The sequence below is a fragment of the Oryx dammah genome, unplaced genomic scaffold, assembly GCF_014754425.2.
Source record: "Oryx dammah isolate SB20612 unplaced genomic scaffold, SCBI_Odam_1.1 HiC_scaffold_20, whole genome shotgun sequence".
In the NCBI taxonomy this organism is placed as follows: Eukaryota; Metazoa; Chordata; class Mammalia; order Artiodactyla; family Bovidae; genus Oryx; species Oryx dammah.
The window spans coordinates 70,560,316-70,575,009 of NW_024070204.1; the positions used below are offsets into that span (position 1 = coordinate 70,560,316).

General features: G+C 47.5%; 1 protein-coding gene across 1 annotated transcript in view; it reads left to right on the top strand.

Moving 5' to 3' along the window:
• The window catches only part of SLIT3 (slit guidance ligand 3), a 729,977-nt gene that overhangs the window by 580,377 nt on the left and 134,906 nt on the right, over positions 1–14,694 (top strand). The window contains exons 10-11 of the mRNA XM_040262791.1: positions 6,894–6,965; positions 12,955–13,026. Of these exons, the coding sequence (XP_040118725.1) occupies positions 6,894–6,965; positions 12,955–13,026 (144 nt within the window). The remainder of the gene's footprint in view (positions 1–6,893; positions 6,966–12,954; positions 13,027–14,694) is intronic.

Genomic DNA, 14,694 nt, shown 5'->3' on the forward strand with positions numbered 1-14,694 from the left:
AAGCCTGTTGCTGGAGATCTATGTGTTGACCTGTCTTTCGAGCAGTTAAAATTCATATTCTTAATCAATGAGAGACCAGAAGATGGCAGAGGTCGAAAGATGGGAAAGAAGGAGCAGAGGGTGGACATCATAACATGCACCCCAAGATGCACAGGAAGTGTCTGATTTATCATCCAAAGGCATCTGAATGTGACTTCTCTTGTTACCATCAAGAATTTCACCTCAGAACTTCCCTAGTGGTTCAGTGGCTAAGACTCTGTGCTCCCAAGTAGGCAGCCTGGGTTCAATCCCTGGTCAGGGAACTAGATCCCACATGCTGCAACTGAGACCATGGCGTAGCCAAAAAAAAAAAAAGTCCATCTTACATCCTTGGCCACTGGTATAACCCAGCTATCTCCTTCTCCTTAGGGATAATTTGCACTACATCCAGATCTCTGTTCCCTATCTGCCCGGTCTTGAGCTGGTCATGATGCTCTTAAGCCTTGGGAAGGATCTGCACTCCCCTACATTTGGGGGACCGAAGGGCTGTCTCTCGTGCGGAGCCACCTGGCAGACTCTTTCAGGTTGTTTTTCAAAGCCAGTGCAGTTCACAGAGTGCGCTGGTCTCCCCACACAGCAAAGCCAATTCCTCTAAAAATAGCTTTCTTTCAGAGAACCTACAGCGAGACAGTTCACTGCAGATTTTCCTCGAAACTGAGCTCCCACCATCAGCACAGTTCTTGCTGCTCCCTGTCGTTTCTCTGAACCTGCTCCAGCCTCCAGCAGGGATAATTCTGGGAAGAGCGAGAGGCCCACACGGTCTTCTGGTCTGTGGTCCTCATTCCACCCTCCCGGGTCCTCCAGGCTTGAGAGGGACTGTCCATACGTAGAGCTCCTTCTTCATCTCTGTCCCATCTCCTTCCATTTTTACTCTTTTACCCCACTTAGTGTCATCCCTGTCTCATGCCCTCAGTTCTAACAAATAAATCTAGCTTCTCAAGAAAGGTTATTGTTGTTTAGTTGCTAAGTCACGTCCAATTCTTTGCAACCCCACGGACGGTAGCCTGCCAGGCTCCTCTGTCCATGGGATTTTCCAGGCAAGAATGCTAGAGTGGTTGCCATTTCCTTCTCTGGGAGATCTTTCCAACCCAGGGATCAAACCCATGTCTCCTGCATTTGCAGGCAGATCGTTTTACCACCAAGCCCAGAGAAAGGTTGTGGATGGACTTAGATGCCAGCTCATAAATCAGAGCATCTAGGGAGAAAGGTAGCCCCATTTTCCACCTGGCCTCACCTCAGCCCTATTGTCTATCCGCAGTGGAGAGATAAACAGTGGTTTATCTGCTTAACAAAGCAAGAGTGCGCCTACGACACTGGTCACCAGGGAGTTTTTTAGAGAAATTAAAAAAAAAAAAAAAGGCAGCCAGCAGAACAAAATGATTGGAGGACTCTGGGTATCAGCAACATCTGGGATTCTTAAAACGTTCTGAGGACACTGGGTTTCTGAGGGACTGTCATGTGGAAGGAGGGGGATGGGTGCGTGGGGACAGGTGGAGTAAAGGGGAAGCCCATCAGGCAGCAGAATAAGAACAGAGCCTTGAGATAAATAGCCCCGGGGTGTTTTTTATTTTATTTATTTACTTACTTATTTATATTTGGATGTGCTGGGTCTTCGTTGCTTTTCAAGGACTTTGTCTGGTTGCAGCAGGCAGGAGCTAACTCTCTAGTTGTGGTGTGCAGGCTTTTCATTGTGGCGGCTTCTCTTCTTGCAGAGCATGGGCTTTAAGGAACGTGGGCCTCAGGAGTTGCAGCGCATGGGCTTAGTAGTTGTGGCTAGAGGGCTCTAGAGTGAGGGATCAATATTGTCAGCACACAGGCTTGGTTGCTTCTTTGCATGTGGAATCTTTCCAGACCAGGGATTGAACCTGGATCCCCTGCATTGGCGGGCAGATTCTCAACCACTGGACCATGAGGGAAGTCCAGTCCTGGGGTTTAAATCTTGCTTCTGGCTCTTTGGGTACCTGTCTTAACGGCTTAGGGCTTCTCAGGTGGCTCAGTGGTGAAGAATCCACCTGCCAAAGCAAGAAGATGCAGGAGACGTGGGTTTAATTCCTGGGTTGGGAAGATCCCTGGGGGAGAAAATGGCAACCAGGATTCTTGCCTGGGAAATCCCGTGGACAGAGGAGCCTGAAGGGCTACAATCCGTGGGGTCACAGAAAGTCAGACACAACTGTGCGATTTAGCACACACGCACACTTAACAGCTCATGTTTCACTCAGTTCCCATCTTTGCAAAGTGGGGCTCATCATCCCTACTAGAGATTCCCCATGAGGGTTAAATAGCATACTTGTGTGGAAAATTAGCACAATGTTTGAAAACTACTCAATGGAATCTGAAAGGGAAAAGCTGATTCCCGCGTCACATGTGTGACATGATAGAATGCTTTAGTTTCAAGTTCTCATTTTTTTTCAGAGTTGATGACAAAGGTTTCTGTTAGCGGCATCTGAGAATATGCATATTATAATAAGAGCAAACCTGACCCTGTGTAGGCACCTCTGTTTTCTGAAGGCAATACCACAAACTCTGCAGAGTTGATTAGGAGTGACTCATGCCACATATGCCTACATGCTTCATCTTTGTTGTTATTTTTTAATATCTATTTATTTTATTTCTTTAGCTTCACTGGACCTTAGTTGTGACATGCAAGGTCTTTCATTATGGCGCATGGGCTCACTGGTTGGGGCGTGCAGGCTTGGTTGCTCTGTGGCATGTGGGATCTTAGTTCCCCAACCGGGGGTAAAACCCGCATCCCCCGGCATTACAAGGCAGATCTTAACCACTGGGCCACCAGGGAAGTCCCATGCTGTTTCCGTTTTAGTAATACTACTTGCTTTGTAGTACTGTTGCAGGAATCAAACGAGCCAGTGTGCAGAGGACAGTGTATGGTGTACAGCAGGCCCTCAGTAGATGGTAGATGTCTATCATCATTGCAGCCAATGTTCTAACCCAGTTCCAACACCTCTTTATCAGGTGACTTGCTGCCATGGCCCTGCTCTGGCTGGGTCCCTGCCAATCCCTCTGGCATCACGTTGACTTCTGTGTTGCTAGAAATGTATTGTGCTCAGCCGAGTGTTTGTAAATGACAGATCATTAAGGAAGCACCGAGGAACTAGGGCAAATCAATACAGCGCACAAATGGCTGAAATCCCCATCAGATGTTCCCATTGTTTCTGGTGCCGGAAGATGCTCAGATGTTTGATTTGTATGTTTGTTTTTATGCTAGTTCTATTAAATCAGTTTGCAGCCTGAAGAATGTTTGCCAAAGAAAGACACACAGGCCAGTTAAGAGAGACTGAAGACAGCCGCTGGCTTCAGATGCATCCCAAATGTGACAGTTTTTGCTGATGTTCATGCTTCTTTTTGTCCTTCACACTGAATTTTTGTCACGGGAGCATGGATCTTTGCATGCTTGCTCCAAGCTGTGTAAAACCCACCAGAGGGCACCTACCGCGTAGAGCCTGTGGCCGTGGGGCACACACACATCCCAGAATCCCGCCCTTGACCGAGGGGCCATTTTCCTGAGGGTGAACAGGCAGTACTAAAGGAATGGCGATGCCTCGGCTGCAAATGGTATCCAGCAAAGCTTGGTGACTGAGAGTGCGGGCTTGCCAACTGGATGAACGTGAGTCTGAGTCCCAGCTATAGCTTTTCCTGGCTTTGTGAACTTGAACTAGTGACTTAAACTCTCTGAGCCTCAATGTTCTCACGTTTAAAGTGGGAACAGTGATAAGGAATAGGACCTGCCTCCAGGAGGTGTAAATATTTAGACAAACCTGTGCAACGCTCTTAGCCCGATTCCCGACTTAACAAGTACGGGCTGATACATATTAGCTCTTATTGTTGTTATCATTCTCACCCTGGCTTTAACTTCACATTTGAAGTATACTGACCAACTCTGGAGTCCGCTGAGGCAAGGCTAACCCACATCATGTCCTGGCCTTGGCACTCTATAAGGGGTTGGATGTCCAGCTGGTACCCACAGCAGCGTAACAGGCAGAGAGACTGCAGAGATAAAGACCCTCCTCAGAGTGTGCAAGGGTTAAGAGTACAAGATACACAGCAATGTCCCAGCCAGGGTTAACTTAACAGACTAAGATCGGAATTCTTTGTTCTTTGTTCAAAGTCACACCTTTGCAGTCTGCATACATTTTATAAATACACACACACACACACACACACATATGTATATATATATATATATACATATATACTTTTCCCAACCCAAGGATCCAACCCAGGTCTCCTACATTACAGGTAGATTCTTTACCATTTGAGCCACCAGGGAAATCCCAAACACACACACACACACACACACACACACACACACATCTATATTCCACCTTCCCTCAACTTCTACAGCCTTTTTCACAAAATACCTACTTCAGAGGGTACATGATGTCTCCAGATGAGAACTGGAATCCTCATCCCTTAAACTTTTCTGGGACTTTAGGAAAGCTACCTTAGTCCCTGGGCCTCAGTTTCTCCGTGTTTTCAGAGAAGGCAGAGCATCCACTGGGTAGAAAAAGAAAGATGCCATCTCTGCCACTTAAAGCTCTGTCGCTTTGGATAGGCTATTGGGTCCCTGTAGGTTTTATTTTCCTCATCCACAAAATAGGACCAACACAGCTTGCCTCCACAGTGTAAGGACTCAAAGAGAGAAACAGACATAAATCAACTCGATTCCATATACAGCTCTTCTTGTTATATTAGCAATAAAATCTGGTTCTGTGATGGGCCATCTTGGGCTCGTCTCTATCACCACATTATTAAACTCCTGGGGACAGATATCACTATCACCTCCTACTCCCCGACTCACCCCTCACTAAGGTGGATGTTATTTCTTATGCTCTGTGTGGGCAGCTGGCTGACCTGACTTGCATGTGCTCCTGGCCTGAGCCAGGAGCGGTGGGTCCTCTTGCAGGAGTGGAAAGGGTTGCCATCGTTACAGCGAGTGGTTCTCTCTGGAGGCATCCTCCAGCCCTCAGCCCCCTGCCAGAGTGGCAGGTGAATCCCAGGATTCCTGGAGAGCATTTGCCACCCGACTGGCCACCCCAATGGTCCACAGAGCTGCTGCCTTGGCTGAGAAATTCCTAAACTCTGCTCAGCTGGAAAATGAGAATGTCCTTGGACCCTCTCAGTCAAGGCAGCATGCCCAGATCTGCTGCCTCTGTGGGTAGCTGTATCCCATAGCTCTCAGCCTCTGCAACCTCGTGGCATGCTTTTTGGCTCACCGTGAGCCAACCAGGCCCCTGTCCAGCCATCCTGTGCCCACGAGCCCAGCAGAGCACACCCCCGCCCGCTCCAGCCCCACAAAGGCTCTCTTAATAGACTGTGGCAGTCTCATTTGTAGACTCGATTCATCTGGCAGCCAGGAATGATCTGTCCTGATGCTCCTCTCTCCTCTCACCCACCCTTCCTCATTCTCCCCCCCACCCCTCACCCCCTTCCTTCCGCCTGGAGAGTGATTTGTCTGTGTTATGGGTAGGCCTGACAAACCATTCCACATTAGCAGCTAAGATGTTGTTTGAAATGGGAAAATTGCTGGCAAACTGCTCCATTAGTGGTTCCAGTAACAAATACTCTCTTTCCCCCAATGAAGACGAGATTGCAGGGGCACAAATTAATATGACTGTCTCCCCTTTTCTGCAGTGGGGATTACTCTTCAAGATGAATGGGTTCATCCCAGCCAGAAATGTGCCTCCTCTGGATGTAGCCTCCAAGGGAGCCAGCTCCTCCTGTCTCTTCCTTCTGCTTCCCTCAGCCCTCCCCTCCACACACACATATCTTTTTGTGTGTCTTCCCAGCAAAGGGTTTGGGGCTCATCCATGCCAAATGAGGAGGTGATGAAAAGATCCGCACCTCGGAGAGACGGGAGATGGATGAGGAGGAGATGCTGAGTCCTCAGCCTGGGCCAGGCCCTCATTCATCACCTCTAATAGAGGGCCCTGCCCGTTTCCCACCACACTTGTTCTTGGTGACGGGAAGTCATTTGAGAGATGAAAGAATAAAGAACGGAGAAGTATGCTCACGCCCCACGCTCCTTCTCTTCTGAGGAAGCTGTGGGCCATGAGCCTGAAGCTTCTCTTGTTCTTTCTGGAGTAATAGAGGAGGAAGCATTTCAGCAAATCTGTAAGACAGTAAAGCCACAGACTGCAGCAGCAGCCCCAGGGGAGTGGTCCATTCTGGGCCCCTGGGGCCCTCCAGATGTCAAGGAGCCATTTTGATGAATGTCAGGCTGGAAGCTTAAAGACTTGTAGACTCCATCATATTAGAACAGCCAGTTAAAAACCCATAAACAAATACTGAATCATTAGGTTGTACACCTGAAATTAATATTAAGTTCTATGTCAATTATACCTCCATTAAGAAAAGAAAAGCCCAGAAATGAAGTCAGCTTTGGTCATGTCTGCCTGTGCAGCACGCCAGCAGCAGGGTTCTTGAGGTTTTAACTGAATGGTGACTTGCTTCCAGGATAGACAGGCAATGCTATCTGTCCATCTCTCTTTGCTCATCCTTCTCTTTATCGCTTTGGCTTTTTCAGCCCTCTGGTTGCTTCCTACAACATTTCCTGAAGATGGCAACTGCTTCCCAAAGACAACTTGTCATCAGCAAGAACCAAATATGCTCAAGGAGGAGTCATCTTTTCTAGCTTTCTCCCAGGGGAGTTAGACACTGGGCTGGGCACCCCCAGACACCAGAACATGAGTCTCTGGCTTTTGGACAGTGTTTACCTAGTCTCTCTTGTCCAAGAATGTGCGCCATTGATAGGAGAAACCATCCTGTCCTCAAGGCCCCCGGCAACCACTTGTTGATTAATAAATGGTTAATTGACTCTTCTCTGCTCTGTTTCTCAGACGCCTGGAACAGAACTCCATCAAATCCATTCCTGCTGGAGCCTTCACCCAGTACAAGAAACTGAAGCGCATGTGAGTCTCCCCAGTGAGAAAGGAGGCCAGATCTTTTCAGGTTGAGGGGGTCATAGGTATAGTGGGTAATCTCCCCAGATAAGGAGCTGCATGACCATGCTCGGAAGATCTCACTGTTAGACCTGGAATGTCTCCCAAGACTGGGAGGTACAGCCTGAGTGTTGCCTTCAGATGAGGTGTGTGGGTTCAGGAATCTCAGAACTTAGGCGTCTCCAGCAAAAATGCGGTGAAATTATCTGGGTAGGAAGTGGGACTGAGTTGGCCTAAACAAGGCCCCATCTCACCGCTTCACTGCCCTCTGGCTTTGGGGGTGTGGACCTCAAGTAGGCGCTTCAGTAGAGATGTGACAGTGAGTCCGTATCACCCCACAGCAGCATTACCAGCACCCATACCACCATGCATACATCCAGCTGACAGATGCTTAGCAGGTGTCCATTGGGTGTAGAGAGCTGTGCTGGCATCTATGCGTAGAAGACAAACTAAAATGAAGTCTGCTCTGATGGTGCTTACATATATCTGTATATATTCGAGTGAGAGGGCAAATATCAGAAACTGTTCAGTACTAGAAAGTATTGGCTTGGCCAAAAAGTTCGTTTGGGATTTTCTGTACCATCTTATGGAATAAAATAAAAGAAGGGAAGAGAGTCACGGAGAGGCCGTCTCCAGGAGGGTTGGCCCATGGGATCCTCTGTGTGTGGGTGACCTGAATGAAGGAAGGGAGGCAGTCTAGATGAGCGCTCAGGATGGTTTGCAGAATAGTGAGGCAGAATGGAGTGAATGAAAAGGAAAGTGGCAAAGACTGTGCAGGAAAGGTAGGTAAGGGCCAGATCCTTGGTCAGGACTTTCTAATCTTTCTAAGTGAGAGAAGAAGATTAGATCATCACCCTCAGCCGTGATGAGCCCCATCATTGCCATTACCACCATATCCAGTATTACGCCATCGCTACATCCTATCAGTACCCGGTGACACCAACATGACTCACAGCATCTGAGCCTCGTTGCCCTCATCCCCGCCATCGTGGCAGCATCATCAGCACCGCCCCTCCCCTTCACATGACTGCCGGGAGCACCTCTCTGTGAGTCAGAGTGGGGTACTCTGAAGGGAGGCTAGTAGGACTCAGATGCACCCCCAACCATTGCATCATAGATATGAAGAATCTGGGAAGGAGGCTGTCATCCCTTTTCCAACCTAAAAATTCATTTCTGATAGCCCAGTAATCACGATGCCATCTTCATTGCGTTTGCTCCCTTTCTCTGCCCCGACAAAGGAAGGGGAGAGAGGCATGGACCTGGTTCTGTTCCCTTCCGCTGCAGGCTGATTCGTCAGCCTCCCTGGAGTAGGAGGGCCTGCACTAAAGAGGCTAAGTGTCTGCTGGCTCCTTTTATATTAAAAATAAACGCCCCTGAGAAACAGTGGCATCGGTAGGCTTTACCCTCAGATATCAGGAAACCAACTTCTTGTCTCCCTGGAAATCCAAACCAAACAAAATTTTCTCCTGGTACAGTTCCAGAAGTAGAAACCAACATAGTGTGCCAGCCTTGAGCACATTCTCCTTCCCCCAACTAGGCAGCATTCCTGTTGGAGGGGCTGTATAAATATAGGCCTTAATATTTAAAACCTTGCGCCATTCATCTCTCGGTCTCCCTGCTTTCCCAGCTCATTTTCCATCCCCCCCCCCAATTCATTTTTAAAGCCCAGCTTGATTATGCAGCCAGATAGTAATTTCAGTGAAAAATGACAAATTCAGTCACTGCCCCAGCCTCTATCTCTTGCATGATTTAAGTGACTACTCTCATTTTTTGTGAAGTCCAGGTAATTTAGAACATGGCTATGTTTTACTGTCCTTTCTCCTTCCACTTAGAATTGCCACGATCTGTGCATTCAAAATTTATAAGACCTTCTCAATTATGACCTGGGGAGTCAATTTCATTTTTGATCATTTTGATGCTATTGATATTTACTATGATGCTCTTTTTTTCCTTCCCAAGAGGATGGTGGTAGGAAAGAGAGAGCACTTAAAATTTTTTCTGACTAACAGAACATCAGAAATCAAGACTGAAGTGCAAGGGCTTGGGAGACATAGGGTCCCTGGTGAAAACAGATTTTAAAACACAAAGGGTGAATTCCTCCCTGGTGTAAGTGACCAGTTTATCTCTACTATCTCACAGAAAGATGTTTTCCTTCAACAATGAATGAACCACATCCTCTTCTTATCTCCATTCCAATGACAAAAAAAAAGTTTTCCTGATTGAATGGCTTTGTCCCTGAATAGAATGAATTTCAAGTGGTCAGCTTAGTGTACAAAAAGTATTTCCAGTTAAAATCTAATATAAAGGTTGTACTGTAGTTCACTCACTCAGTCATGTCTAACTCTTTGCGACCCCACGGACTGCAGCATGCCAGGCTTCCCTGTCCTTCACTATCTCCCAGAGTTTGTTCAAACTCACATCTGTTGAGTCAGTGATGCCATCAACCATCTCATCCTCTGTTGCCCGCTTCTCCTCATGTCCTCATCAGGAGGAAAAGACCCCAGCATCAGGGTTTTTTCCAATGAGTCAGCTCTTGCTTCAGGTGGCCAAAGTATTGGAAGTTCAACTTCAGCATCAGTCCTTCCAATGAATATTCAGGGTTGATTTCTTTTAGGATTGACTGGTTGAATCTCCTTGCTGTCCCTGGGACTCTCAAGAGTCTTCTCCAGCACCACAGTTTGAAAGCATCAGTTCTCTGGTGGTCTGCCTTTTCTATGGTCCAACCCTCAATTCATACATGACTACTGGGAAAAACCACAGTTTTGACTATACAGACCTTTGTTGGCAAAATGATGTCTCGGTCTTTTAATATGCTGTCTGGGTTTGTCATAGCATTTCTTCCAAAGAGCAAGCGTCTTTTAATTTCATGGCTGCGTTCACCATCCACAGTGATTTTGGAGCCCAAGAAAATAAAGAGGAGGAGGGAGAGGAGGAGGCATTAGGGAGGATGCCCCAGTCTTACAGGGCTGGTTGAGCGAGAGCCCTGACACTTGAAGGCCACACCTTCAAGATGTTGAGTTCTTTCCCTCCCATGCTCTTAGGCAGAGCAATATTCCACAAGTTCCACCAGCTTCTAGTGTTTTAAGCTCATATTCCCCACTTGACCCTCATCAGCATTGGAAGTTACCACCTCTGTTCTGAACAGCCTGCAAAGGCCACTTCTTCTCCATTATCCAGGGGACTGGGGTAGGTTTGAGACTAACCATTATTCTGAAATACTGATCTCAAGTATAACTCAGGGACCACCTGCCTTGGAATCACCTGGAGATTTGCTATGTATGCAGGTTTCTAACCCCAGTTCCCCAGCTGGCCAAATCAGACTTTCTATGGGTGTGTTTAATATATATATATTTTTAAATCTTTTAGCCTCGCTTCATGGCATGTGGGATCTTAGTGCCCCAACCAGGGATCAAACCTGTGCTCCCTACATTGGAAGCATCAGGGGAGCGCCTGTGGGTGCATTTTAATAAATTTCTAATGGGGTTTGAGAACCACTAGTCAAGGATGACCCAGACACCAGGAATCAGCTCTGGGACCACCTGACGTGGACTGGGAGGGGTCAGGCGTGGAGATGGGTGGGCACTCAACCTTCCTAGGCTGCCTTCCTGTCCAGGGCCACCACCTTCCGCACCCAACTCAATGAAGTAGAAAGGAGACTGGAGACACCAGTTCTGTGCCCAAGTCGCTGTGTCTGATCACTTGTCACTCCTGGTCGTTTACCCTCCATGGCTGCTATTTCCTTCCTACAGAATTAAGAACCACCACAGTCAGTTCCCAGCTAAACCATCACTTCTCCAATGTCTGCGTGCATGCGTGCCTGGGCACTCAGTCATGTCTGACTCTTTGTGACCCTACAGACTGTAGCCCACCAGGCTCCTCTGTCCATGGAATTTTCCAGGCAAGAATACTGGAATGGGTTGCTATGCCCTCCTCCAGGGAATCTTCTGACACAGGGATCGAACCAAAATTGCTTGTGTCTCCTGCATTAACCAGCAAGTTCTTTACCAGCTGATCCACTGGGGGTTGGGGGGAGCAATCCCAGGTCTACTCCCCAGCATCTTCAAATCCTGAGACATCTCACCTTGTCCTTAGAGAAAAATGCTTCTGGAAGTTTAGTTGTGAACTGAAAACTAATTTGCACTGACAAGGCTAAAGCAGAGGGCTTCCCCACTGGTCACAGAATTTTCTCTCACATGGTAGAGGGCTCAGGACCTTGAAGGGACATCCCACCAGGGATATCACCAAAAAAAAAAAAAAAAAAAAATCACCAAACAAAACAGGCTTTCTCATGATCTAAGTACAGACTGTGCACTTGCTTGAAGTGCCTTGCTAGGCAGCCATGCTGAGGCCCAGCAAGATTAGGGTAATCTGGGGCATTTGCTTGTTAAGACCCTTATACAAAAAAAAGAGCTCTGAAGAAAAGCCTGGTGTAAGCTGATGAGTTTGCGAGCACAATCTGTGGATTTGTTAGAGGCGCTCTGCCTGCTCAAGGGATAAGCCCACCAGCTGTGCCTAAGAAATTTTAACCTGAGAAGTAGCTTTCAACTCACAAGCCATGGAAACAGGGAGGGAAGGGAGCAGAGACCTAAGCACAAGTTGTCGGGCAGCCCTTCTGAAGGCTAGTTTCCCAGGTGGTGCTAGTGGTAAAGAACCTGCCTGCCAGTGCAGGAGACGTAAGAGACAGGGGTTCAATCCCTGGGTCAGGAAGATCCCCTGGAGGAGGTAATAGGCAAACCACTCCAGTGTTCTTTGCCTGGAGAATCCCATGGACAGAGGAGCTAGCAGGCTACAGTCCATAGGGTTGCAAAGAGTCGGACACGACTGAAGTGTCTTAGCACACACATGCAGAAGGAGTAGAGAAACAGGCTCAAGGAATGCACTTAAGAGGCTAGGGGAGCTGGGCATCTGACCTCACTGGAAGCAGTTGCTTAGATGTGCTTTCTTCTCAATATTCCCCTGTCTCCTCCTTGTTGACCCTCCAAGGCCCCCAACTTCCCCTTTTCTTCACAAAAGCAAAGACCCATTGATTTATTTTGTTAAAGAAGAGGCACCAGAGTTCATTGTAGCTGGAAACTGGAGCATCTCCACATCCAGGGACAGGAGCCCATAGGCTGTCTCTGAGCTAATGACTTCTAAGAGACATCTCTGCACTCAGGGAAATGTCGTTTGTGAGAACTAGATGTGGGTGTTCAGAAGTCACTGGGGTGCTGCAGAGTGAGCAACCTCCGGATCGGGGAGATTCCAATGCCCCAAGGCTGGGTTAGCTGCCTTCTAACACACAGCATCCTTCTCACTCACATTGTTTCTGGTCTTCACCACCCTGGGCTTGCTTCCGTCCAAGAAGTATTGCCAGTGGCAATCCCATGTCTCAAAGTCACCATGAGACTCTCATGATGTCTTTACACCACACGGCCTGAAGATGTACTGAACCAGAGACTGCAGTCACTGCTCAAAACCTCCATTCAGGTCAGGGAGAAGTCACTGGGGAGGCAAAATGACTCAGGACTTTGGGGGAGAAAAATAAGCATTTGCCAAGACATTACACAAGAAGGTGAGGCTTACAGGAACCCTGGGCTGTTTGGGCGAAGCTGGCTTTTGCTTCATTTACGCTATAATTGCCTGGTTCTGCAACCTACGATAAGGCCCTCATCTAACTGGGTGCCATTTCCCACCTGCAAAGCAAAGGCTGCCATGTACATGGCCGTATGTCAAAGTCAAGGTGTCACGAGTAAGCGTGCTTTGAAATCCAAGAAGAGTGATACACATATATAGTGCATTTTATCATGAGGCATTTGAATTGAATGATCTTTAAGCCCCTGCTCTTGCACTATAAATAAATAAATTGACTGATGAATTCATCCTCACCATTTTGTATACCTGCAATGCTTGGTTCACCCCTCAGATATGGCCATATCATACCTTTGAGCTGTGTTCTCAGACTTTCCGGTTAATTTTTCAGAGACATCAGCAAGAATCAGATCTCGGACATTGCTCCAGATGCCTTCCAGGGTCTGAAGTCGCTCACGTCACTGTAAGTGGGAAGCAGAGGCATGTAGGGTGGGGGTGGGAGAGGGATGCATCCATATTTTCCAGGAGGTGTTTATCAAGCTTTTATGTTCCCTTACGTACTTGTGGCAACCTGGTAAAAGAAACAAATATTTCTTCAGGGGAAATTGATCTTGGGGAATATTTCTACAACCCAAATGCATTATTTTTATTGATTAAGTGCCCAGCAGCCTTCCCAGTTACTGGCTTCTAATTCGAAGGCATCTTGTCCTCCAACTACATCCCCCGACCTCGGCAGCCCTGTCCAGGGAGATGGAGAGAGAGGATTGTGATGTATGGTTAATACCACGTGCTCATTTTTTCCATGCATGTGGCCTTGTCTAGGGAGGATCTCATTTTCTTCCTCTGATTTTAAGGCTTTTTCTCCAAACCAAACTCATGGCTATTGTTCTGAGAATGTATCAACCCCATCCTTGTAAGCCTTTCTTTGATTTTGAAACCCGAAAGCAGGCTATTGGATGGAACCAAAGCTGTGCCTACCAGGGCCTCAGAGACCCTCTGGGGCAGGAAAGCATAGAGCTTTGTTCTGACCCTGCCGGTGACTTGCCCTGTGGCACAAAGACCATCGTGCATCTTGTGTGCATGTTCCCTCACAGGCAAAATGGCACAGTGACACCTCTCCTGCCTGAAACGCGTTCATGACTGCAGTCACAACAATCCCTGGCAGTACTTACTGAGCACTTACTGTGTACCTGGTACTCTTCTAGGAGGCTTGCAAACTTCATCCTCACAAGGACCTAAAATATGAAACCTGTCCTCATCTGTCTTTGATGGTTCATCTAAAAACTGGGTCATCTAAACTCCACACAAACAGAGGGTTTTGTCTCTTTCGATCCTGGGTGAATCTCTGGTACCTCAAACAGTACCTGGCATGTAGTGATTGTGCAAAAAAAAAAAAAAAAAAAAAGACATGTTGAATAAACAAATGTAACTTTGGATATCCAGAGTCTGCAGTAACAAGTGAGAAAGGCAGGATTTAGACCCAAGCAGTCTGACTCCAGAGCCATGCTCTTGATCCCCATCTATACCACCTCCTGAGATTATGTGAAAAGTATAAGATATAGCTAAGGTGTCATCAGTTGATATTTGTATTATTTGGTGACCTGCCCTACCTGGCGAGGGTAAGGCTGCTCAGAGGCGAGCTGTCCATGCTTTGTCTCTCTGTGCAGCCTATTTGTTTAATTGATGAGTGGACAGGTAACAAGATACACATTTCTCCCCACCTGGCCCTATCCCGCTGGGAAGGGGCTGGAGACAGGGAGGTCTCTTGATTCAGCTGTTGCCTGCTGCTCGCAGAGTAAATTAGTTTCATTTATCAGGTAGAACATCTGGTTGGGATATCAAAGACAGGATTGTGTGTAAGATTAGTGTCTGCTTATTGTGCTGAAGATCACAGAGGAGGAGGGAGAGAGGCTGTCTGCCACCAGGGTCCTCTCCCTGCCCCCGCCTCCCTGTCCCCGTCTGTCTGCTCTCCCTTTGCTAGGGTCCGGGAGCCCGCTGAGGACAGTGAGACGCTTCCTGTCCTACAGGAAAAGAAACTCAAAATCTGGTTGCCAAATGGGAAGTTGGCATGCTGCTAGCTAATTCTGAACTCTATCAGGGCATTGTTTAAATGAAGTGCTTCTTATCCCCA